The sequence below is a fragment of the Lethenteron reissneri genome, chromosome 57, assembly GCF_015708825.2.
Source record: "Lethenteron reissneri isolate LAM-NWPU_2019-01 chromosome 57, ASM1570882v1, whole genome shotgun sequence".
Classification (NCBI taxonomy): domain Eukaryota; kingdom Metazoa; phylum Chordata; class Hyperoartia; order Petromyzontiformes; family Petromyzontidae; genus Lethenteron; species Lethenteron reissneri.
In genome coordinates this window covers 2,894,300-2,921,901 of record NC_083835.1, presented here as the reverse complement: position 1 = coordinate 2,921,901, position 27,602 = coordinate 2,894,300, and the positions used below count along the sequence as shown (strand labels likewise).

Sequence of the window (27,602 nt, the reverse complement as noted above, 5' to 3'; positions counted from 1 at the left end):
ATGGAATATTTGTGTGCGAATATGGCTTAGGGGTTCTGGCCCCAACAGCAAGAGATCTTCTACCTCTGGATCTTGGTCGAGTTGTTTGCCAGTTCTTGTGGAGATCGAGGTTCGTGCGTAAAAGGGCACCATCGGTAGATCTTAAAGACCACTAAGGATCCCGTACGATTGAATTAGCTACTGAATATAAAGTGACTCTAGGCCTCGTTAAGGCCTCAAATGCGAGCAACGTGCTATAATTTCCACTCGTCTAGAGACACGAAGCCAACGCGTATGACGCGGTAACATATAATCAATGTCTAAATTATATACCATGTTCTCCAGACTTTAAGATGCTCTTGAAATTAAGACGCACCCCCAAAACGTCTGCCCGATGTCGAAAAAGCTTTACGCAACTGGATTGTGAGATGCACCCCCAAACTTTTTGCCTCTAAGGTACAAGATGAAAACAACGTGTGTTTTGTATTTTAGAAAATAACGATGAATGAATTCTCAACAATCCTAAGCTAATGGCTCTCCAATGTGGAATTGGGTTCCACATATTGTTATTTGGCTTGATGTCCCGACTATTTGCTGCTTCCATCAGCAGCTGAACTCAGTTCCTGATGAAGTTTTCAGGTACAAATTACGATACATCAATTCTCAACAACCCTATGCTAATGGCTCTCCAATGTGGATTTGGGTTCTACCTATTCTTATTTGGCTTGATGTCCCGACAATTTGCCGCTTCCATCAGAAGCTGAACTCAGTTCCTTGCGAGGTTCACAGGGCGTGGTAAATGCAACGGAGAGCTGTATGCAGCACAACCCTGAAGACCTTTGCAAGTAGTAGTATAACCCCTAAGCTGACGCTCGTTTCTGTTGTCTATGATGGCAATCTGTTCAGGAGATAAATGCCAATGTTGAGGTCTGCTAGCCAGGGCGAGAGGGTTTAACATAGGAGAGTTTTTGCGTAGTTTTTGCTACTCTGTTGAAGGTGCGCAGACTGTGGTGGTCCATTATGTGGTACATTATGTGGTCCGTAGTTTGGGTTGCTTGGCCACAATCGCACGACTGTCGCTTGTGTCTTTAAATTTTCAATTTATGAAGAAGATAAAACCACGTGTTGAATAACCTGGAGGGAGTCTGCATTTGAAGACGCTCTCCGTACACTTCATGAAAATAACTTTTAGTTCCTTATTGAAACGTTACATTCATTATTTCGCGGCTGAAACTCTCTATCCTAAATGGTTTTATGATGAAAATGCAAAGAAATCTAATCAAATATATGGAAAAATAATAACTGTGTCATCTTCCAATCACACTCCATCACCCTTACATTTTACCCATTGGTTTAATGCTCACATTTTCAAAGAGGGATGGAAGTACATTTCTAATAATCTCCTTAAAATGTTAAAACTCTCGTCTTTGTGAAATCTGTTTTCTGCGTGGGTGTTTCAGCGTGGGGAGCGGTGGCGTGACGGTTTTTGCACTGCGCCAATAATTTGCCCATCGGAGCTCGATTCCTGGCTATGATTGAGCATCAGTGGGGCCAGGACATTGCACAGTAAATGTTCATCGCAGAATTCAAATTGTGCGCGTTCGGATTGAATTTGTCATCCTTCCGCCAGTCCCAGATTCTGAGAAGCTTTATATCCAATACCCGTGGTCAGTATCGATCGCGCGCTTTCAGATCCGCTTCTGCGGCCGTCTGGAACGCTCTTACGATGTTAGGAAGCCGCTGGAGCAATGCAATTTTGAATCTAGATTGAAAACTAATTTCTTCAGAACTGCTTTTTGTGTTTAGTTTGTTGTCCTTCACTCGAACCCTCCGATTAGCACGGTTGGCAGCCTACGGTACTAAAGGAGTTCAACATACATTCATACACGCACATGATGAGCAATAGTTTGTTTTTATTTATATATTTTTTGGAAAAGCAAATGATCACGTTGATCAATTATCTGCTCGCCGTTACACTTGCCAGCGGCGTACTCGCAGGCATGAGGATAAGAACCGGCTGGGTCATCTTTTCAGGCAAAAAAGTTATTAGGAAATTGCTTTTTATCTGCTAACATGCACAGGTGCCAATTACCATTGGAGAGGCACAAATTGATGAGTAACGTTTTAGCCAAAATGTCATTACCGGCGCTGGTCCAGTGGAAGCTAATTTTGGGATAATTTTTTGTAAAGACTAAATCAATTAAAACCTGCAGTTAGGACATAATCTTCCGAACGGTTGAATAAACACCCAGCAGGGATGCGCACGTCTCTGTGTTTTTAAATCGTCATCTTCATCAGTCACGGTCGATCCACTTTCTGAGTGAAGGTCTCACTAAGCCCCTGCCACCTCTCACAATCCTGCAATCCAACTAGTCCATCCGACACCTGCGCACATGATCTGATTTCATTGCTCCGTCTCCCTGGTGGGCACGTATTCTGTTCCCTTGGCTGTCGCTCGCGTCACTAATTCCTGACCATCAGCCCTCATCCCTTCTAGCCACCACGTGGCCCTGCCCAAAGCACGCTCACTTTTCCTTTTCAGTTCGAATTATGCCTCCAACTTGTTACTGTTCTCTAACGCATGCCCTTCTCTTTCTGTCTCTATCGGTGTATTTCCGAGGATGCTCCTCTCCATGTTTAGAACACATTCCTGTGGAAGAGCTGGTAGGAACGTTGGGTTGCTCGGTCAATGGCCAGGGTCAACGGCGGCGTGGTGTATGCCGTAAATATGGCCGACTGTGAGGGCGGGCACAAGCCGGCGTGAGTAGGTTAAACGTTGAGTTTTATAAGGGCACCACGGGGTGATCAGCCCCTCCCCACCCAGCCTCACCTTCCCCACCCAGCCCCTCCCCACCCTCACCTCCCCACCCAGCCCCTCCCTTCCCACCCAGCCCCTCCCTGCACGACGGACGGGCACAATAATCCCCTGTGGGCTGGTGTAACCAGGAGGTTCCTACCAGTATCAACATTCTGATTCTGATGCTCCTCTGTGCACTCTTGAGCATTTTGCCCATGTTCTTTGGTAGCGCTGACAGTGTCACAGTGACAATTTTATCCGTTGCTTTTTGTTCAGTGCTTCAAATTGGCTCGAACTTGCTTTTGTCTGTTGAAAGATTTTCGATTCCATTGCACATTCAGTGGCTGTCCCAAGTGCACATTATCTTCTGTGGGTGTTTTGTTGTTGACATGTGGTAATTCTTGTACATGTACATATAAAGCTACATCTTTTAGAGGTGGCCAAGTGATATCACAACTCAGAATTCATGGGTTTTAATGTGAGTGGGATATCGAACCCTGGTGGCTCGCGATTGAGTCAGCGTCTCGCAATCGGGAAAAAGCACGCGTTCAAATTCTGCTATGAGATCTCTTTTACCAGTAGCAAAATATAGTAGTAGGTTTTTACCCTTTTAAACTGGTACAAAACGGACACCTTTATTTATTAATAATTTATTAATAAAGGTGTCAGTTTTGTACCAGTTTAAAAGTTTAAAAGGGTAAAAACCTACTACTATGTTCAAATTCTGGTTGGGTGTTTTTCCTCGGCCCCATTGTCCGATCCTCTGTAGTTGATGAACAAGTGCCACTTTTGTGCCGGAGTCATTATTGTTTGCCCTATTGATCGACTAATCCCCCATCATAGGAATGTCGAATTTCCTCCACTGGCTCAGAGCCTCAATGCTCAGCAGAAAATGACTTTGACATTTTTTTTACTTTAACACAGGGATTAAAGAAAATCGACAGCTTCTCCATGCGCGAGCAAATTCTCATCTCCTAAGATGGCTTTAATCCATCCGGTGGTGGAAATTCTCTATTTCCGCGTAGCTGGTTGCAGTTGTGCTGTGTAGCTGCGCCGAACTCATCCGAGCACATTTATATATTATTATTATCACCACTCGAGAAGTTAGTCTCTTCGCAAAGGCTGAAGCTTACGTTTGAGGATATAGTCCCCAAGGAACAAGCCGGGTACAGGAACGGACGAAATGGCCGCGAGCAAACGACATTGAAGACAGGCTTTGAACGTCGGCCCAAAACAGCGGCAGCGTTCGATGGCCTCTCTTCGGCAGATGATACCGCATAGCGGAAGAGTCTGCCGCTACAGCTTGCGACGGACCGTGCCTTTGCCGCCCAACAATCCGACTTGTCGCCGACGTGCCGAGCCAGCGATAGTTCACCGCATCCATTTCGGTGAAGCGGCCAGCGGCACACGGAGATTGAATAGCCGACTCCCGGTAAGAGCCGACTCCCGCAGGGATCTGCTCTTGCACCGGCGCTGTTCAACCTCTACGCCGGCGGGCATTCCGGCAACATCCTTCCGCGGGTTCACGTACGTGGACGGCGCCGCGCGGCTGGCAAGCCAAGCCCCTGGACGAGAGGACACTGGGAAAGTCCTCGAGAAAGATGTCCAAAAATCGGAGAGGCGTACTTTAAGAATTGGCACCGCCATAAGCCAGACAAGACAACCTCGTTGAGGGGCTGACTGTGGAAGGCGCCGGGCCTTGTCTCTCCCACGTGGAGCCCCCGCTAGATCACCCTCGAAAGGCAACATTGTTGAGAAGCACGTACACCTTGCAGCCGCGGGATTGACAATTAACTGGCAGTTATTGTTATTGTAATTTTTTTATTAAGTTCTTGAATTAAACTTGGATCGCTCAAATGCGACTTGGTAAAAAAATCTCATATTCTTGGCAATAAATGTTGCACGACGTTGCTTTCTATATTGACATTTGTCACGTTAGTTATGCATGAAAAAATTATTCTGATGAATTATGCATGTGCGAGTCTGTGGGTCTCTATGCATGCATAACTCATGAGACAACAGACAAGCGTTCCGATGGTGAACAATGCAGAGGTCGCAAACGGGTTTTGATTCCTTACCCGTACCCGGCCGCACCAGGGTTGCAAACGGGTACCCGTACCCTACCCGATACCCGGCTACCCGTACCCGGCCGGGTATCGGGTAGGGTACGTGTACCCGATTGCGACCTCTGGGATGAAGCCATGTTGCAAGCGTGGGTGGGTTGATTCTATGAACTTGAATTGTGAGAAGAGACAATACGTTGGGAAATGAGTGACAAATGGTTACTCACCAGTGACTCACGGCCTACCCGGCCGCACCAGGGTCGCAAACGGGTACCCTTACCCAGCCAGGTACAGGTAGCCGGGTATCGGGTAGGGTACGGGTAACGGGTACCCGATTGCGACCTCTGGAACAATGTCAGCACCAGAGGAGTACTTCAGCACTGCTAAGATTTTGGTTTGAATTCTTAGCTCTCATCCAAAGCAAATCACATTTCCTGGGATTAGCGAGTCGGATGTTATAAATAATCTCACAAACTCACGGCCAATCCGCCCACCACCTTTACAAGTGGGAATTCTTGGAGAGCCTGGAGTGCATGGGTCTCTCTGTATTGTATGACTATGAACTCTGTGAGTCTGGGACTCTATGCGAGTCTGTGAGTCTCTGTGTGAGTCTGTGGGTCTCTATATAAGTCTGTGCGTCTCTCTGCGAGACCTCACTAATTGTGAACCACTGCAAACTATGAAAATTAACTGGATGCAATTAATCAATCCACCACCAAATTAATTGAAGCAATGTCCTGCTCTAAACTAATCAGGACATCGACTTATGAGTTGCTATTAATCCAGCCGTACGTGAATAAAGATGCATGTCACAAATGATGACACAAGGAGACTACATGCCTCCGTTGAGGGGGAATGATTGCCCTGCGAAAAAGTGGCTAATAGTCGGTTTCCAGGAACCAAAGCTCTAGGATGTCATCGTGACCATGCATTAATGTTGTCACCATAGCTTTGTGGGAAAGGATCCATTAGTGTGAGTAATGCAGATTTGTATGCATGCACAATGTGTAATCTTGCACCCTTTTATGTGTGTGCCGGCCAAAACCACCGTGTTTCAGAGTCCACTCTGTCCGTCCGTAAATGCACGGAATGCAGGTGTCTTTTAATGAAAGGTGGTAAACACCAAAGTTGTACCCACGATTTTATCTCTACATCACAGCGTTTGATTCTGTATAGGAATCCAATTTAGTTTTGTATAATCTTGTTGGTCGTGTGGTCAATGTGGGTCTTCAACGACATTTTCGAGTCCAGGATAACGCCGAGATATTTAAAGTTGACAAACTGCTGATTCCAGTGCGCTGACCACGATGCCACCGCTCCAAAGACAAAGTTCACCCTTATGGGGCAAGTGCTGTTAGCGAGTACCTATGAAGGCCGGCACGGAACATGAGGGAGTGGGTGGCCAGCACAACACTCCCGACCGCCTTTACCTCACCAGTGGCAACATTTACAACACACCACACCAGGTACTCACTTGAGGCTGAGTCGACGTAGGGGAGGCCCAGCACCAGTTTAGATAATCGCCACTGGCGTTGGCCGTGAGCGGTAATCGAACTCGAGTCACCAGGTTCGTAGCGCAGTGAGCTAACCGCTACCCACCCACTTTCCCACGCACACACACACACACACAGGTCCAAGCACAGCGCCACCAACTACATTCCGGAGCACTTCCTCTATAGCTTCCTGGACCTGGTGGTGTGGGGCCACGAGCACGAGTGCCTCATCAAGCCCGTGCGCAACGAGCAGCGCTTGTTCTACGTCACGCAACCCGGCAGCAGCGTCGCGACCTCCCTCTCTCCCGGCGAAGCAGTTGCCAAGTGAGCGGTGTTTGGCGGACGCGTGCACAGCAGCGACAAATATCCCCTGTGCAGCCTTAGACTGTTGGGGGTGAGTGCCGTTAGAAAGCGGCACCTGCGAAGGCCGCCCACGGCGCACGAGGGGGTGTGTGGCCAGCACCACGCCTGGCTGGACTTGTCTCAGAGGTCGCAAACGGGTTTTGATTCCTTACCCGTACCCGGCCGCACCAGGGTCGCAAACGGGTACCCGTACCCGATACCCGGCCGGGTACGGGTAGCCGGGTATCGGGTAGGGTACGGGTATCGGGTACCCGATTGCGACCTCTGGGATGAAGCCATGTTGCAGGCGCGGGTGGGTTGATTCTAGGAACTTGAATTGTGAGAAGAGACAAGACGTTGGGAAATGAGTGACAAACAGTTACTCACCAGTGACTCACGGCCTTCCCGTACCCGTACCCGGCCACACCAGGGTCGCAAACGGGTACCCGTACCCGGCCGGGTACGGGTAGCCGGGTATCGGGTAGGGTACGGGTAGCCGGGTATCGGGTAGAGTACGGGTATCGGGTACCCAGTTGCGACCTCTGCCTTGTCTCCTCCATGGCAATGTTTATGCATGACACCAGGTACTCAATTGAGTCGACCTAGGTGAGGGTCAAAACCGGGTTTGGGTTGTCGTTGGCGTTGGTCGTAAGTGGGAATCGATCCCGGGTCGCCGGGTTTGTCACAGACACGCGCACACGAACAGATGCGCACAAACGCACACACGTCCCCATAGGGAGAGAGAACACCATTAGCCTTTTAATATGGCTAAAGGCAAAAGTGCACCCCTGCCATTGCTTGTTCATGCATCTGCCGGCCAAAGGGCCTCCACCAGATGGCATTTGGCCCACTCTTCCACACTGGCCAGACGTCTCGGAAGAGGTGGGCTTACCCACACTTTAACCCACCACACGTGACCTTCCCATCAACAAACTGGTGACCTCTGGATGGCAAGTCCAGTGTACTGGCCGTTACACCCCTGTGGCAGCATTGCAAAACTGGTTCATAGTAATCAAAGCTGCATGATGTAGGGGGGAGCAGGGAGAGCTGTCGACAAAGGACTGCTGGTGTACACACGTGTGCAAAGCATGAACCAAATGACCCTTTAAGCCACAACTTTAACATGTTGCGGCTTCAAAGAGTCGTTGGTCTATGATAATCATAAGTAATACTTGTGATGCCAAGTGTATGTCTTTATGAACGTATTGGCGGTACACCGGTGCGCAGTTCTAAATAATAATGAGAACGCTGACAATTATTTTATTTTCTCACCATTCGCAACCCCGCTCAGAAAATCTTGTGGAGTCGTGCATCAAAATCAGTTCTCGTGATGTCGAAGCAGCTGGAAGACGAATATCAGTTCAAATTGTGATTATAGAGACTGTTTTATGAGGACCCCGGTGTGTTATGCTGCACCGGTGTACCGCCAATACGTCCGTATGTTGAACTTCTTTCGCACCGTACGTAGCCGACCACGCTAATCGGAGGTGCGGGGGAAGGACAACAAACTATGGGTCTCTGTGTGAGTCTATGGGTCTCTGTGTGAGTCTATGGGTTTCTGTGTGAGTGTATGGGTTTCTGTGTGAGTGTATGGGTCTCTGTGTGAGTCTGTGGGTCTCTGTGTGAGTCTGTGGGTCTCTGTGTGAGTCTATGGGTCTCTGTGCGAGTCTATGGGTCTCTGTGCGAGTCTATGGGTCTCTGTGTGAGTCTATGGGTCTCTGTGCGAGTCCATGGGTCTCTGTGCGAGTCTATGGGTCTCTGTGTGAGTCTATGGGTCTCTGTGTGAGTCTATAGGTCTCTGTGCGAGTCTATGGGTCTCTGTGCGAGTCTATGGGTCTCTGTGTGAGTCTGTGGGTCTCTGTGTGAGTCTGTGGGTCTCTGTGTGAGTCTATGGGTCTCTGTGCGAGTCTATGGGTCTCTGTGTGAGTCTATGGGTCTCTGTGTGAGTCTATGGGTCTCTGTGTGAGTCTATGGGTCTTTGTGCGAGTCTATGGGTCTCTGTGCGAGTCTATGGGTCTCTGTGCGAGTCTATGGGTCTCTGCGCGAGTCTATGGGTCTCTGTGTGAGTCTATGGGTCTCTGTGTGAGTCTATGGGTCTCTGTGTGAGTCTATGGGTCTCTGTGTGAGGCTATGGGTCTCTGTGCGAGTCTATGGGTCTCTGTGCGAGTCTATGGGTCTCTGTGTGAGTCTATGGGTCTCTGTGTGAGTCTATGGGTCTCTGTGTGAGGCTATGGGTCTCTGTGCGAGTCTATGGGTCTCTGTGCGAGTCTATGGGTCTCTGTGTGAGTCTATGGGTCTCTGTGTGAGTCTATGGGGTGCCTGTGAGTCTATGGGTCTCTGTGTGAGTCTATGGGTCTCTGTGTGAGTCTATGGGTCTCTGTGCGAGTCTATGGGTCTCTGTGTGAGGCTATGGGTCTCTGTGCGAGTCTATGGGTCTCTGTGCGAGTCTATGGGTCTCTGTGCGAGTCTATGGGTCTCTGTGTGAGTCTATGGGTCTCTGTGCGAGTCCATGGGTCTCTGTGCGAGTCTATGGGTCTCTGTGTGAGTCTATGGGTCTCTGTGTGAGTCTATAGGTCTCTGTGCGAGTATATGGGTCTCTGTGCGAGTCTATGGGTCTCTGTGCGAGTCTGTGGGTCTCTGTGTGAGTCTGTGGGTCTCTGTGTGAGTCTATGGGTCTCTGTGCGAGTCTATGGGTCTCTGTGTGAGTCTATGGGTCTCTGTGTGAGTCTATGGGTCTCTGTGTGAGTCTATGGGTCTTTGTGCGAGTCTATGGGTCTCTGTGCGAGTCTATGGGTCTCTGTGCGAGTCTATGGGTCTCTGCGCGAGTCTATGGGTCTCTGTGTGAGTCTATGGGTCTCTGTGTGAGTCTATGGGTCTCTGTGTGAGTCTATGGGTCTCTGTGTGAGGCTATGGGTCTCTGTGCGAGTCTATGGGTCTCTGTGCGAGTCTATGGGTCTCTGTGTGAGTCTATGGGTCTCTGTGTGAGTCTATGGGTCTCTGTGTGAGGCTATGGGTCTCTGTGCGAGTCTATGGGTCTCTGTGCGAGTCTATGGGTCTCTGTGTGAGTCTATGGGTCTCTGTGTGAGTCTATGGGGTGCCTGTGAGTCTATGGGTCTCTGTGTGAGTCTATGGGTCTCTGTGTGAGTCTATGGGTCTCTGTGCGAGTCTATGGGTCTCTGTGTGAGGCTATGGGTCTCTGTGCGAGTCTATGGGTCTCTGTGCGAGTCTATGGGTCTCTGTGTGAGTCTATGGGGTGCCTGTGAGTCTATGTATGTTGAACTTCTTTTGCACCGCACGTAGCCGACCGCGCTAATCGGAGGTGCGAATGATGCTGTTGCGTCTTTTAAAGGCACGTGGGCATCCTTCACGTGCACGGGAAGCGCATGAACCTTCAAAAGATCCCGCTGCAGACCGTTCGGCAGTTTTACATTCAGGATGTGGTTCTGCAGGACACAACCATCAACCCTTCTCACCCCAAGGTCACTCAGATGATTGAAAACTACTGTTCTGAGAAGGTAAATCTGGTTTCCCATGCCAACCGTAGCCTCCGTTGTGTGCTAATTGCTGATGGGAGTCTGTCTGCTTACCTTACGTAACCTTGCCCCGGGACATTTTCTTCTTAACATGGGACCTTTTTGCCAGTATCAAAGTATGAAAAATGAGAATAGATTTTATCCTAAAGTAGTAATATGTTTTTACCCTTTCAACTGGTACAAAAACTGACACCTTTATACAAGGGGTCATGTTTGCAATAACCACAACACAAGCAGTAAAAAATTAACCCGTAAAAACAAAGTTTTTCACTATAAATCCTTTATATGCGTGGCATCGGTTTTATTTTATTATTCATTTCTGTTTTTCTTGAGTAAGAGTTTCATTTTTATCACATTGGTATTTTAAATTAAATATGACATTTTTTTTTTCCTAAAAAGTGGAAAATTTAGGAATTTTTTTTTTCACGAAAATAAATTGTCACGCACAACGAGTCTGTGTGCAAAATGTCAGCTCGATTGGATCACGGGAAGTGGGTTAAAAAACGACCGAAAGATTTGCACGGTCGTAAGCGCGCAAGCAAGCAAGCAAGTGAACTTAATATAAAGGATTTAAAAATGCAAACAAAAAGAAACAACTCTGATAATGATAATGATATGCACTGTCCTTGAAGTTGATTGGTCCACGCCCGAGACGGCTTTTCTTAGAGCCTAAAAGCTGTCTCGGGTGTGGACCAATCAACTTCAAGGACAGTGCATATCATTATCAGAGTTGTTTATTTTTGTTTGCATTTTGACTGCTTGTGTTGTGGTTATTGCAAACATGATCCCTTGTATAAAGGTGTCAGTTTTTGTACCAGTTGAAAGGGTAAACACCTATTACTATATTTTGCCACTAGTAAAGGAGGTCTCATAGGTTTGATCCTTTTTGCCAATGAAACGGACAATGCATGTGTAACGGGTTCCGGAGACACTTGTAGATGTAACTTCTTTATTACAATACAACACTCCAACAGTCCTGATACTCTGTTACAGCCTAGGTACACAGCCTAGCTACACAGCCTAGATACTCTAGATACTCTACTCTGGCTACGCTCGCCCTCACAAGGTCGTAGAGTCGGGAGTTCCAGAGTCCCAGCGCTGGCTCTCACAGCATCCCAGGGTCTTCAGATGGCTGGTCGTGGGTCTTGGGTCTTGAGTTACAACTGGGCCCCGATTGTCCAGGGAGCTCTCCTTTTATGCCTGATCCAACGAGGGGTGGGGCCGTGTGCGCCACCAGACATCCCACAGAGCACACACAGCCCCCTCCCCGTTGGCGGCGCCAAAAAGGCTTAAGCGCCTGGGAACCCAACGCCTGGCGCCCAAAGGCTTAAAAGCGTCTGGACCCCCTGGGAACCCAGTGCCTGGCGCCCAGAGGCTTACGCGTCTGGACCCACCTGGGAACCCAGAGCCTACAGCAGCCCCTCCCTTCTTATGTCACTACACATGTATTATCTGAACCTGTTTGTGTGTATGTTCACCACACACACGTGTGGTTAATGCGGACTTGTTTCCTTGTTTGAACATCTTAACGCCTATTTTATTGCCAGAAAGGGTTAAAACCTATTCTTTTTTTTCATAATTTTCTCTCCTCTCTTCTGCATGGGTTTCTTCTCATCGCTAAAAACAACGGACATCGTAACTGCAAAAAAATAATTTGTGTCTTTGTAGAAAATATAAATAACAAAGTGTATCATTTTTTTCAAAGAGTTGTTTTCGGAGGGCTAATGCATTGGGCGCCACAGCCAAATCTACTTGCCTCATGCTGTGACCTTTATCCAGACAGCAGCGGGACTTTAATACATTTATTTGCAATACACATACCTGTCAACTCCATATGATTTATCCGTATTCTTGTACAGGGAAATTGAGTACAACATTATTTTTTGTGTTTCTCCCTTGTGATGGTACTTTGTAGGATGAATGTTGAGAATTATAAGGTCATTGGGTGCCCAATAAGGTCTCAATTTGTCTGTAATAAGGTAGGCACTGATAAGCGGTTGACAGGTATGAATACGTCACACTCCGTGTTGATGAGATTTAATTGGCTAGAGGATTTGACATTTGTTACTTTGCTTCTTCATGCCTCTGGTCATCCTGGGTCAGTTAGCTGTGCCCGTCGTTAATTGATTGAGTGCCGAGTCGAACGGCCCCGCAGTTAATCGAGTTAATTGATTGAGTTGACGGGATTCTCTTCTTGGGCACGCACAATCCATGAGTGCACCTGGTTCTCCACGGGGGCTCCAAACTGTCGTAAGTGGGGAAAAAAAAAGGGGCCTTTGGAATCCTCCTTACCCATACTTCCCATTGCCAAATATCCCTTCTCATTACGCCCAACGTTGCGATCGCGTTGCACTTCAAGGTCTCTCTCCTCCACTTAGCAGAGGTCGCAAACGGGTTTTCATTTCTTACCCGTACCCGGCCGCACCAGGGTCGCAAACGGGTACCCGTACCCGGCCGTACCCGTACCCTACCCGTACCCGGCCGGGTACGGGTAGGGTACGGGTACGGCCACCTGATTGCGACCTCTGGGATGAAGCCATGTTGCAGGCGCGGGTGGGTTGATTCTAGGAACTTGAATTGTGAGAAGAGACAAGACGTTGGGAAATGAGTGACAAACAGTTACTCACCAGTGACTCACGGTCTACCCGTACCCGTACCCGTACCCGGCCGCACCAGGGTCGCAAACGGGTACCCGTACCCGGCCGGGTACGGGTAGCCGGGTATCGGGTAGGGTACGGGTATCGGGTACCCGGTTGCGACCTCTGCTACTTAGGTCTGTGAAACGTCCCCCACAATGCCCCTCTTCCCTCCCGCCTTGCCCATTGGCATCACCCCAGCCACTGGCAAGACCCCTTTTTTTTGTTGTACACTTTTATTGAACATGCCCCGTTGTCTGTTTATATTCTTTAAAATCTTTGACGCCTAATATCCTCGGATCTACGAAGCCGAACGAGCTGAAATGTTCTACACTGACTCGTCTCGCACGACAATTCAAGATTTCATTAAACAAAAACGGTCCAGGTCCCGCCGGTCCTGTTCCTCTTAACATTTGTAACTTTACGTAATTAATGCTAATCAATTCCGCCCCCTATTTTAAATCACAAATGGTCGCGGGCAGCATAGATGTTTAGTACAACTGTATATGAACACAACATGGCTCCTGCAGCCCTATGACAACCTGTTTGTGTAGGGTGGACACCCCTTCCAGGCACTGTCCAGGCTCAGAGCTGCTTGGCTTTCGAGGTCCGACCAGATCGGCCGCATTTCAATTCGGCGTGATTTGTTCATCGGCGGCGTTGAGGGTTATGGTGTTGCTGTTCTTAACAGTTAACACCTCGCGGTGCCGAGATGTTAATTACCTCGCCTTTTATACAGGAGGTCGTGGGTGCGATCCTAACTCTGCCGCCTGGATATTTGGCATTTGCATGTTCTGCCCTTGTAAATCCGCTATTCTATTTGCATATGCGTAACTAGAGAGACGCAAAGTCATTTGATTGCTTTGTTGAACTTCAACATGACATAACCTTACTGTTTGCAAATTACCAAAAAAAAACCTAAGAATATGAATCCTTGCAGTCACGAAAGCTTCAAATCTAGAATTAAGTAAATGACTATGAGACTAAAATGTAAAAATAAAGTTACGTCTTATCATATATAACAAAAGTATTTTAACACAAATGCTACTACTATCTCCACTCTTACCAACTAAGTTGCCAATTTAAATGATTTAAACTTTTACAAAATGTGCATGTTGCCAACAAATTAACTTCCTTTCATTTTGAAATAGCCGTTGAAAATTAAATTTAAAACAATACAAAAATAGAAACAAACTACTTGTTTAATGCACACACTTTTATTTGCACTCAAACGTAGAAATTAATTATTTTGACCCCAGAATTAATCAAATCTGATGTTCTGAATAAAAGTGGGTGGCTTGCATAATACAAATAGAACATAGCGAAAGGAAACCACCCACTTTTATTCAGAACATCAAATTTGATTAATTCTGGGGCCAAAGTAATTAATCTCTACATTTGAGTGCAAATAAAATTGTGTGCATTGAAAATGTATTTATTTTACCAATTTTTTTAAAATCTTTTTTTCCTTCTGTCTCATCGTGGCTCTTCCTCTCTCCTTCCTGCAATCTCCCCGTTAAAAATTCTGTACGACGCTTCTCTCCTCCGCCACTTGGCCCAGTGTTGCAAGGCCCAGCGGGCCACTCGCGGCCCCCTGGTGGTCTTTAGTGCGGACCCCTGAAGTGCACCCCCCCCCCCCGAAAAATACACATGCGAAAAGACCCCCTTGCGAGCGGTGTGGCAGCCCTCACACTGGCGATGTCTTAATTGCGAAAGCGTCCTCCACTCGCTGAAAATTAGTGAAGGACACTGACGTGGCCAAACCACGCCAGTTTGGCTTCACTCGCTTACAAGTCACGCGCTTAAACCGAACAAATATGTTGCTCCGGTTAATCCGAAATCCACATGATCGCCTCTACAGTACAGGAGTTGCATATCTTTACAACAGTGGGCGGAGTTTGATTGGTTTTCATTGGCGTGGCTCTGTTATCCACTTACTGGGCAGGCATTTTTTCGCGGGAACGGGAAAGTGTTATCACATAGTGATCCGCGGAAAATTGATATTTTGGGATTCGCGATTTTTAATTATCCACGGCCGCCCTCCCCGTCATTAACGCGGAAAATCGAGGGTCTGCTGTATTTGCTATCATCGTCATCATTAGCCATGATCAGTTCACTGTTGGATGAAGGCCTCCCCAATTGACTGCCACCTCTCAACATCCTGTGATGTAGCAATCCATTCAGCACCTCACCACTCCCATCTCCTTGGTGGACGTAGTCTTCGACACATTCCATCCTTTGGCTGCCGCTCCGTTATTATTCTTCTCCAGAGTCCCTTCCAGCGACGCGTACTGCCCCAAGACCACTTTCCTTTCCTAAAAGTCTTAGCACATTCGTCTGTAACACTGTGGCCTTCAAAGGAAAAAGCATATAACACGCGGAATGTCGGTAAATTACCCTCCTTCATAGCCAATGAAAGGGAGAGAAAAGTATTGCTCTTCTTTATTTGCAATGAAAAAGGGCCATTGCCTGAAACGTTGCATTTTATATATAATTTATTTATAAGGCAGTGCTATTGACAGATGTGTTGAGTTGTTATTTGTGCACTGCCATTGCAGTTTCACCAAATCATTATTTTTTCCGTATGTTTTATTTATCTTTGAATATGTTTTTCAATATTCTGTGCTTCCTGAATTGAGATATATTTATCTGTACGTTGACAAGGCTGACCCAAGTAACTAAATGTAGACGGGGACATTTACTCATATATTATAACGTAAAGGCAAGAATTTTAGTGTGGCGTTTTTTTTCCCTCTGTCATTGGCATGCTCCTGCAAATTATGTCTGAGAATCTAAAGATGATCATTCCTGCACAGATGGTGCATTTTGTAATTCCTTGCGGCAGCCTAATGGGTGACCGAATGCTGGAATCGAATTGCGAATTCCAAATACAGTGGCTCATTAGTTTGTGCACTAACCGCCAGGCTTAGCAACTGCCCAAAATAAGAATAAAAAATGTCTGAAACACGGTGAAGACGACAACCGTGATGTCGATGGACACTTTTTATCCGCTCCTAGCGATTCATTTTAACCACTTTGTCCACGTCAGCGTTGTCAACCATTCACAGCAGTCAACATTTTCTTCGTACGTTTCAATAATGGTAAGACGTATAAAAAAAATGTGTCCGTTACTCACATTTTCCCACATACATCTTCAACACGGACCATTTGTTTTCGGGCGACTCGCAGTAATATATTTTGTTTCAGTGCTCTACGCGTAATTTGTTTTCTTTTTTTCTTTTGTTCTTTTGGTGTCCTGCGTCACTCTTGCAAATGAGACACTTTGGGTCTCTCGGAGTGCTTGCCTGGTCAATCAAAATAAACTTGAAATGACGTGGCACGTCATACGCAGCTGCCGCTGAGTAATGGTGAACACACTGCACCTGCCCTCTCCCCGTGAGATTTCTCCTGGATAAACCAGTGGAATAATGATCATTACCCATAATCGAGGTTTTTGGGTTAGATCGTGTAAATATATAAATGTGTCGTTAAAACCCGCCCACCACCCGACACGGCCAACTAGTAAGGGTTGTCACGTAAACAGAACGTGGCCAATTCGTCACTCGTACAGCACTAGTGTACTAGTGTAGTGTATAGTGCAGTGTATAGTGTAGTATACTAATACAGCACTAGTGTATAGTGTAGTGTATTGTGTAGTGTACTAGTGTAGTGTACAGTGTAGTGTATAGTGTAGTGTACTAGTGTATAGTGTAGTGTATAGTAGTGTAGTGTATAGTGTAGGGTATAGTGCAGTGTATAGTGCAGTATACTAGTACAGCACACCGGTGTGTTGGAGAGCCAAGCCACAACATTTACAATCTGAGTACGACGTTTCACCAGGACTTACAACCAGCTTCATCAGGTGACAGACAGATTTGTGGAGAAGTCCACCTATTTCATTCCTTATATAGAGGCGTAGATGTGTTCACCACACAGCTGCTTTCTTGCACAATGTGGGGGGGGGGGTTACTGAGGCAATGCATTATGCGAGCCCTTTGAATTTGTCCTTTCTGTCTATTGTGTTTATTAAAACGGTAATCCGTATTGAAGTACACTGCCCTTTGTAGGCAGGCATTTAAATAATGTATTTTTGATGATTCGCCTTCACGCAGCACTAAGGCGAACGGTTAAAGTTATTTTGAGTTCTTTCAATTTCGATAGATCCTCTAATTAGTTTTGACCAGTAGTAGATAGTTTTGCACAAAACTTCAACATTATCAAAATAAATTGAGTGTCCTTGTTGACACGCGTGCTCTGCTACTGCTGACAGTTGTATTTGGGAGAATTTAATATTTGTCTGATGTTCTTTTAGTCTCGTGCTGATCATTCGTCCTGTTTGCCCAACACAACATTTACCACACGTGCAGTTAATCCTGTACACACCTTCTGTTGATCGCTCGGTAATACATCTTTTGTACCAGATATTAATTTCTGTATTTATTGTACCGTGCCAAATCTGGCAGGTTTTAACGACACATTATATATTTACGCGATGATATTTTTCGCAAAAGCCTACGTGTTAAAATGATAATTGCATCGGTCTCACTGCAACTCACTGCAACATGTTCTGAAATTTCTACCACTTGTAATATAAACACTTTGGTTTTTTTTATATATATATGGACAGCTGCTCTTCTAATTCCCAATTACCCGGCAATGAGACGTTTTACATATGTAGGGATTATTACGGGAGAAACGGCGGACAACAAACACAGGGGTGTCGGCACTCACATACACGGGTGGTCACACCGACGTCCGCATCCGTTATTGCCCACGCCCCCAGCCCTCGGAGGTGATCCCTATAAAAGGTGGAGACCCAAAGAGCTCCGAGCAGTTCGACACGAAGCTGACCAGTGAAGATCCAAGACTCGGAGATTAGGCCCTGGGACTCCCCGGTCTCGCCGTCCTTATAAGGGCCGAGCCGGGTAAGCCAGCGGCGCGGCCCAAAAGCTTCCAGACCGCTGCCCTTATCAGGGCAAGGCTGGTTAGCTGGTGCCGAGATCTGTGCTTGCCAGGGCCAGATCAGTCAGCCTCCCGTAGCCCAGCAGAGGAGGACTGGGGAACAGGACAGAGGGCTTAGTACTAGGGTGGGTTTCCCATAGTACGGGTGAAAGGGGCCGATACCCCTTCAACTATTGTGCCTGTCCCTGGGTTAATAAACAGTGTGTCCCAACTTCGACATCGTCTCCTCGAACTTACTACACAGATGAAAGATGCGTTAAGCTAATTCGATGTGAAGGCAGATGATGACGGTGATGATGATATTATATTTCAGTTATATTGCTAAATAACCTAATGCCATCGTTATAATGAGCTGCTTCGCCCCGCGTTGATCGTTCTGTCACATCATATTAAAAGGTTCATCTTCATAGAGGTGAATCAAACAAATACTTTGCTATATTCTCCCTGCAAGTTTTATGCTGCACGTGCACTGCCGATGTGGATGAAGGCCAAAGAGAATGGAAGAAGGGCAATTTTTAGAACTGTTGGGACAATAAAGTTCCTTTAAGGAATAGAAGCGTGGATTTCCTTTCCAAATGTTTGATTTTTGACGGCATATCATCAACTTATTCAATATAAATTTCGATTTGAAGCTTTCGTGACTGCAGGGATTCATATTCTTGGTTCTTTCGGTAAAGTCACGTAGAAGGGAAATAATACAAATAAAATGTAAGACAATTCTCACGACGTTTCGGCCACAACACAAGCAGCCGTCCTCGGGTGAAGAACAGAGCTGTCGGAAAGACATTAGGATGCTTCCGTCTTGAAGACAGAAGCTTGTGTTGCCTCCGAAACGTCGTGATTTAATTTATTTTATATTTTACCTACGTGACTTTACCAAAAAAAACAAAGAGTATATCTATTTTCGACAGCGTATTCAATCATTTTCGAGAGGTAAAAAAACAGCATACTGCACATGTTAAAATATCTTATTAATCATCTGTTTGATCGGTGGCAATATAAAATAATTTACACGTTTGACAATTGAGGACACATCAAATCCAGAGCTGTTGAAACATATGCTGCTGTAAAATGTCGTGCATTTTTCCTCTGCTTGTGATCTTCCACTGCTGAATTGACTATAAAATACACAGACATTTTATATGTGTGCATATATTTTCAATTCTGGTGGGATAGAGTGTGAGATGCATTCGTCTAGTTTGGCTATGGGCACTTAGCCAGGCTCAGTCAGAGGCAGAGTCCGGAGATTGCAGTTAACCAAGCAGGCCACTCTAATGCCAGCTAACAATTCAGGAAAACAGGCTTTAGAAGTAGGCCTGAATTATTACCACCAGTATTCAATAACGAAGTAATCGAAAGCAAACAACTGTAATATTTTCCTCACTAAAGGAACGTTATTTTCGACATTCATATGGCCGAATGCATGTGTCCTTTTAAGGATTCAACTTTGCACGCACACTTAGGCTTCTAACCAAGACAGGCGTCCTGATGTGTGGATGGTAGGTAGGTGGGTCTGTGGCTGTAGACAATATAACAATAGAGTTATTGTTGGAGTGGAGGGGAGTTCAGGCTGTGGGGAGCTCAGGCTACAGGAAAACTCGAGGCATCGATTATATTTTAAGTTTCACTTTTCTCCCAGGGCAATGTACTCCTTGTTTTGTCCAAATTGGAAGATGGAAACGGTATTCTAAAGCCACTCATCGAATTAAACCACTCGTGAATCTCAAGTGTATGAAAGTTATGATACTAATCTTCTAAATGATGCTTTCAATCGGACGAAAACTTATTTGTCAGTCGTTACGGGTCACTAAGTGTTGAGGTTTGGTCGTACATAACGATTACAAATGAAGTGGCGGCTACAGCATTAGAATTTAATTAAGATCCACTTTGGCTTTTTTTTTCCTCCGTCTCGAGATACCATTGTGGTTCAACAAAGCATGCAAAGCACTTTGTCCCGCATTAGCATTCTGTAAAAGTTATTTTTGGTTGAGTGATTGATTTAAAAAAAAAAGGTCAGAGTTTCCCCAGTGAAGCCAATTCAGTACCATTACCATATCCCACACGCCTTCATTTGAAAATTATCTCCCAATGCATGAATGTCAGCGGGTACACAGTAGTCCCTCGGTTAACAGTGACATCATCGGTTAACGTTTTTTTTGGAAACGTTTCGCCTCCCACATGACCCCCTATTAACGACACGTTTACGTTATGCGCACGGGCGACAATATCGGCCAATCCGTGTGCTCGAACACAGGGCAGAGCCATGTCCTCTGCCAATCAGCGACGCTCGTTTATGAGCGTTTCGACCTCAACTGGCGTTGCTTACATTATTACGTTTTCTGTTTTTGGCATTGGAAAACAGCTCTCTTGCAGACTCAGTGATTCGACGAACAGTTATTTCGGTTAACAGTTTTTGTGGAAGGGATTAAAAACGTTAACTGAGGGACTACCGTACCTCGAATGAATCTGTGGACATTATTTCAGATTCTTTGACGCGTTTCCGTACCTCGTGTTGCTTGGTGCGACGTCGGGACATTTCTCTCTGTGTGCTTGGAGATTTTTCAGCAACTTGGTTCCAAGCAACACGCTATAAAGCACAACCGCCAAAACCCAAACGGTATTGTTTAAAACTATTATTTAAATGTTGTTGATTCACACCTTAGTCCTTTACTGTGCATACCAGTCCATTTTAACTGAAGCAACTTAACTACAGAAACTTAACTTGGTTGCAAGCAACGCGCTCTATCTCCAGCACAACTCCCAAAACCCACATTCCAGTATTGTTTACAACTGTTCCTTAAAATTGTAAGTAGTATACGTAGCGTATTATCGTGTCCGTTATTTACTGTGCATACGAGTCCAATTGAACTCAAGGAACTTCTCGCACGATGCGCTTCCGGACAAGCGAGTGAAACGTATTTTTTTGCTAAACGAAATGTGTGGTCACGTGACACGCACGCTGACTCGACGTTGGAAATGTAAACAGTGGCTTTGATTTCCAGAGGGCTTTAGACGTCTTGGGGAGCGGAGGTCAGGGAGATGAAATGTCATGAATATTAAATGCCGAGGTCACCGGAAAGCATCGATCCCCGGGTTCAAATCCACGCAGGCATCTGTGATTAAACCAGACTGTTATAATGGGTTCATGGTCTCAGCCAGGTTCACCGGTGATTATAGTAAAAAAAACATTAAGTTTAGTTCTGCATTTAATGTGGCTAAATTCCCGCTCTGAAAATTGTTACATTTTTCAAACATTTTCTTTGTCATGCGTCAAACGTTAATCTGACTGGTGAAGCGAAGCAGATGGGAAAGTGCTGACCCTGCCTTGTTGGCCATAAGTCATTTGAAGAGATCTCTGGTGGTGGTACCTCTGTGATATCCGCTTCTGCGGACCGTTCTCGTCTCATCGCATGAATCGGGTACCTCAAGAAAAAAATTTGTGGGAAAAGGTAGTAAGATGTACTGTGTATATTTATCAATCTATTTTGTTTGAGGCTGTTGTTTTAAATACATATTTATATGTATATATTTAAAGCATTTAACCATTTTCTATGTTGGTCTGTAACAAGGGCGGGTGGGGTGACACAACAACTCTTGTAAAGATGATCCAATATCAACAGAACTTTAATGTAATGTTGTGTTGCAATTCAGGAAATTACCCGATTGAAAAGTGGCCAAATTTTTTGCAGGGTTGCCCAAAACTTGTTGCTGAAAACCAGCACTAAAATAACTCGTTGCAAATATGCTAAAACTTTATTTTAATGCTCTTTGGTTCTTTCTGTAAAGTCACGTAGGTAGAAAAATAAAACAAAATAAAAATAAAATATCACGACGTTTCGATCGCAACACAAGCGGTCGTCCTCGGGCGGAAAAAGAAATCCAGCAGTGGAACTGCTGAACCGGCTACCCAACCAGCTTGTGTGTTGCTAATTAAATGCTTCTTGTGAAGGTGTATGTGTGTATGTTGATCGTCTTTCTCACCGTACGTAGCCAACCGCGAGTTGCAAAGTGTTAAATGATCCGCGCGTGTGCACGGTGTTTCCTAACTTTTTAAATCCTTTATATTAAGTTCACTTGCTTGCTTGCTTGCGCGCTTACGACCGTGCAAATCTTTCGGTCGTTTTTTAACCCACTTCCCGTGATCCAATCGAGCTGACATTTTGCACACAGACTCGTTGTGCGTGACAATTAATTTTCGTGAAATTTTTTTTTCAAAATGTTACACTTTTTGGGAATTTTTTTAAATATTTAATTACCAATTGCTTAATGGTGGCAGGCAATCATCTGACCCATAGGTGGCAGCCATCTCAAGCCAGAGGACGAGAGGACTCTAGTCGCCACGCATATAAAGGATTTATAGGGAAAAACTTTGTTTTTACGGGTTAATTTTTTGTTAAATTGGTTTTTACCCACAGGTGGAAGACATGCTTGAGCAAGCCGCAGCTGAGCGATCAGGACACAGCAAGCAGCCTGACCGGCCTCTGATACGTCTGAGGGTAAGCCTGCAGCCACTACAAGTCTTCATCACTCGTTATCATCATCGTCGTCGTCAACATGTGAGGATGCCAGCTGTGGGAGAAAACCAAAGAACCCAGAGGGAACAACCTCTGTAGGACGTGGATCAGAGGTCGCAATCGGGTACCCGATACCCGTACCATACCCGATACCCGGCTACCTGTACCCGGCCGGGTATCGGGTACGGGTATGGGTACCCGTACCCTACCCGGCTGGTTACGGGTACCTGTTTGTGACCCTGGTGCGGCCGGGTACGGGTACGGGTAAGGAATCAAAACCCGTTTGCGACCTTTGACGTGGATAGATACATATAGACGACAAACAGAGAAGCACTCGAGTGACAGATGGAAGCCCGGTTCGTCTTACTGTGAGGCACATGTGGTGGCGTTGTGTCTAATAGCCGCCAGCCCATAGACTTCACCATCAACATCGGCTGTGTCACCTTCCTCAGCAGCATTAGACTCGTCAGGGACAGCAGCAGCAGCATCATAATCATAAAATGTTTGTTAAGTAAAGCAATGCGCCATACTTGGGTAAAGAGTCACAGTGAGTTCCTGCTCCAATGAGCGTTGAAGCTGGGCTCATCCGTTATTTCCAGCCTTGAACCAGTCGTGGAGATTCAACATTCCTCCGATTGCCTCGGCTGGCTGCGTACGGTGCGAAAGAAGTTCAACATACGTACATACATACATGTCTAATAGGACAAGTACTTTTTCTACTTCCCCACAATAGTGGTAGCTGTTTAACTGACCCACTCCCGGGGGGATGACGCGCTGAGTTTAACCCCCAACCAGGATTTTAACTCCCAACCTTCAGATCCGCTCGCTCTGCCTGCTGAGCCACACGTGCATAGTAGCCGTCTTTGTCATTCCGTTGTGAACCTATTTAGTGGCGCCTCACCCCCCCCCCCCCCCGTTTAGTTGGCTGCTTCTCACAACGCCACCACTGACAGTGTCATAACTTGCGCTTCAAAATCGGGAAGAATAGTTCGGGAAATTCTTCCAAGTAATTACCTCCTGAAGTGAGGCATTGATTTAATAATAATACTTAGTTCTAGATTTGAAGCTTTCGTGACTGCAAGGATTCATACTCTTAGGTTTTTTCGGTAAAGTCACGTAGGTAGAAAAATATAATGATAAAATAGTAATAAATGAAAATAGCTAAATTAAATCACTTTTATTTATTTTTATTTATTATTATTTTATCATTATATTTTTTTACCTACGTGACTTTACCGAAAAAAACTAAGAATGATACTTAGATTTGATGCTAATTGCCTCCCACTTTTATTATTATTATTATCGTTTGCACAATAGCATCCCATAAGGCTGTAAATTAATTATATTTAGATATCAGAACCAAATCCCATATAGAGCCACTACCAAGCAAATCAAAACCCGACGATGAGAAGTGTCACTCAAAAGAAATGAATAAACAAAATTAAGAATTGGCGTCATAACGAAAGGGCACAAACAAACAACAACAACAAAGTTATCGCAACAAAGAATTTGCACTTTGGGTGAAAACAAATCCATCGGCGATGACGATGGTGTCACCACCTGTCCCGCTTTCATGTGGTCACACATCAATATTCTCATCACACCTTTCCATCATGTGACATTGTCCTTCTGTTATGTTTCCATTTTAAGTCGTTAACAGTTGAAACTCCACGCGCATCGATTTTCTCTCCATTGCCTTTGATTAATGAAGGTGCATAGAATGCTAAGTGTCCCTGTAATGTGCTGCTCCTCACTAGGCCATATGTCGATCTACTTGTGTTTATCTTTGGCCTATTGATCCTTTCTGGGCAAGTTACCAAGTTAACTGCGGTGAGAGCCATTCGCCGAAGAGATAGGCAAACGTGTGTAATCTTTACTTAAAGAATATGAAATTGATGAAGTAGATTTTTCACTGTTTTACTTTCCGTCCAGCTATCAACGTCTTTCACGGTACCCTTTCTGTTTGCCTGCAAGGGAGATTTTAATTGAGCCGTTTATTTAAAAAACAAAGTTTACCGTGAGCGGATTGTCATTTCATGTCATCTTTTCGATTTAAAGCTTTCGTGACTGCAGGGATTCATCTTCTTGGTTCTTTCGGTAAAGTCACGTAGAAGGGAAATAATAAAAATTAAACATAATGAAATAATTCTCACGACGTTTTGGCCACAACGCAAGCAGCCGTCCTCAAGTGAAGAACAGGTCTGTCGGAAAGACAGCGTCAGACGCTGACCTGTTCTTCACCTGAGGGCGGCTGCTTGCGTTGTGGCCGAAACGTCGTGAGAATTATTTTATTATGTTTTATTTTTATTATTGTATTATTTCCCTTCTACGTGACTTTACCGAAAGAACCAAGAAGATCATGTCATCTTGTTTGTTTTTTTTAAATCTCTGATTCATTTTTAATGTCATACTTTTGTTACATTTTTTTCACGTGCGCACAACACTTGAGTCAAAGAGTCACGAGTGATTTCCTGTTCTCATGAATGTCGAGGAGGTGGTCATCTGCTTACAGTGCTGAGCCTGCGGGAGAAATGCCCCGTTCCCCAGGGAGTGAGTCCTGTATCCAACCAGAATTCCAACTCTCAACCTACCGATTGCGTGCCACTCGCTCTTCCTGGCCGATCATTTTGGCCTCACCTGGGATGTCAGGTTGTTACCCATACTTCACCACGCCGGTCAATGCGGGTTGGTGACAGGAAGAGGTCAGATATAATTCGCCGCTGACGTTAGCCATTGGGGGGACTTGAACTCAGGCAGTAATGATTGCTGTGTATAATAATCCCAATTCAGTTAATTTACGGTGTCAAAATTGAACCCAGACGCACGGCACGCAATGGCCTCCTCTCTTGCGAATGATGTTACGGGCCCTTTAGTCTTCTTGGTTCTTTCGGTAAAGTCACGTAGAAGGGAAATAATAAATAAAAATAAAACATAATAAAATACAATTCTCACGACGTTTTGGCCACAACGCAAGCAGCCGTCCTCAGGTGAAGAACAGGTCTGTCGGAAAGACAGCGTCATCCCTTCTACGTGACTTTACCGAAAGAACCAAGAAGATGAATCCCTGCAGTCACGAAAGCTTTATACGGTTTAATGCACCGGCAGTTATAATGAGGGCGGCCACTGGATTCGAACCGTCAACCTCTGTGTCAAAGGTCGAACGCGCTACCGCTAGGCCATGTCACTGCCTACAAGGTGCTGACGAAGGTATTGAGGTGATGTTTGTCCGTGCACCCTATTCTGTTGTTTGCAGATTGACTACAGCGGAGGCTTTGAGCCGTTCAACACTCTGCGCTTTAGCCAGAAGTTTGTGGAACATGTTGGGAACCCGAAGGACATCATTCACTTCTTCAGGCAGAGGGAGATGAAGGCCAGAACAGGTTTGCTCTCAATCACGTATTCATTATTATCATTCTGTCACCTTCACGGCAACAACATTTCGCTGTGGCGAGATGTTAACTCCCTCTCACATCCACGCGACCACGGGGAGAGAGTGAGAGGCACGCAAATATACAGCAGCAGGCGTCGGGGTCGGGATCGAACCGACGACCTCCTGCGTAGCGGTCGTGGTCGTCAAAATCTCCTAGCCACCGCGGCGTATTGTGAGAGACCCACGCTTTAAGATGTTCTGTGTTCATATTTTGTTTGTTACGGTTGCACCCGACTTAAGAGCTGCATGGCTCACAGGGCTATACCTAATAAATGAAACTTGAAATTCTCCTCGCATGCAGGAGTTCGTGGGTTCCATCCCAACGCTGACGCCTGTATATTCGGGGTTTTCATGTTCTCCCCGTGGTCGCGGGGATTTTTCTCCGGTTTGATGCCCCCACATTTCGAATCGACGTGCGTTTAGAGTATTTAGCTGCCGCTATAAATTTCCACGTGATAAGCCACTTCGTTCGGCTATCATTTGTGACCAGGTCACTTCTGAAAACGAGCTATATGGCTAAGTGGGCCTTACTTGGCAAAATAAAAAATAGTTTAGTTTAAGTTATGGAGCTTCGACATGCAAGCCCCCGACGGGCTTCATAGAAATTAATTTAAAAAAATACATTACATAGATAAGTTGGAATTAACGTTGGTCCGATTGAGTTCAAATGAACACATTCAGCCATATGGCCAAAACAGTTGATTTAGATTGCGATCATTTAGCTCACTCTATTTACGATATTAACTTAGTACGTATGTTGAACTTCTTTCGCACAGTACGTAGCCAACCGTGTTAATCGGAGATCCTCAAACATTTCACACAGTTCATCGCCATGTTCATCAAAGTATTGAATTTCTTGTTGAATTATATAAAGAGCCACTCAAAATTATTTTTTTCTTTCAAGTTTTATGTGCCTCCTGGTTTTATTCATTAAACTTAAACACCGTGAGTTCAGAGACAATCCCGTCAATGTTTAATGTTTGCTCAACGGAGTTCAAACGTAATGCATAACTTGTCAATACACACAGAGTTGTTGTGTAGAGAGCGCAGACGCACAGACGATCCTGAGCAGCCTGTGAATACGAACGGATTAGAATGAGATTCTCGGCTGTGGACATGAACATCAGAAGTAACAAATAGAGAGGGTTTAGTCTCTGTTCTATATTCGTATTGAGTGGCACCGTATTATTCAGTATATATTTTGCATCCTGAACTCTTAATCCACGTTTCTTGTTAGCCATACAAACCTGGGAATCCGTCATTCTTGCCGTGTTACACTGATCCCAATGAATCTCGGATTTCTCAAATCAAGGACGATGGGAAATGTCACTTGCGAAAGCAGTTTGAACGTGCAAATGGCTTGTACAACAACAACAATGGCCGCCATTCGCCACTAACTGACGGTGACATCTCCATGGCGCCTGTGCCAGGCCAGGTGCACTTTGAGGCCACGTGACGTGTCGAAGGCTCGCTAGCAGGAGGTTAAGGGACAGACCCAGGTGCCATGGGTTTACTGACTAAGATGACTGGCAGATGCACCAGCTGTGCCCCCTACTGTGCCAACTTACTGCTGTTTAGCCGCCCGGCGCTCCGCTCACTGTTGTGAGCGTCGCTCCTCTGATATCCGTCGTTGTTGGAGGGCGACTGCCTCCAACTGCCCAGTAGCATCCTTCACGAGCCTCCTCCACAGAGGCCGATCTTGACACGGCTGGTACCAGTCTGCGGTAATCAGCGCAGATTGTCCCAGACCCTAAACGTGGAGTGCTCCTCTAAAACAAGAGTGGACAGTCTCGCCTACTTCACATCTCTCCAGAGACGTAGATGGAGTGAAAGAGTAATTGCACCTCTCTGAA

General features: G+C 45.7%; 1 protein-coding gene across 2 annotated transcripts in view; it reads left to right on the top strand.

The window, feature by feature from the left end:
• The window catches only part of LOC133357196 (double-strand break repair protein MRE11-like), a 78,853-nt gene that overhangs the window by 26,941 nt on the left and 24,310 nt on the right, over positions 1-27,602 (top strand). For both annotated transcript variants that reach the window (XM_061575027.1, XM_061575026.1), the window contains 4 exons: positions 6,471-6,656; positions 10,024-10,189; positions 22,221-22,301; positions 25,573-25,699. In XM_061575027.1, the coding sequence (XP_061431011.1) occupies positions 6,471-6,656; positions 10,024-10,189; positions 22,221-22,301; positions 25,573-25,699 (560 nt within the window). The remainder of the gene's footprint in view (positions 1-6,470; positions 6,657-10,023; positions 10,190-22,220; positions 22,302-25,572; positions 25,700-27,602) is intronic.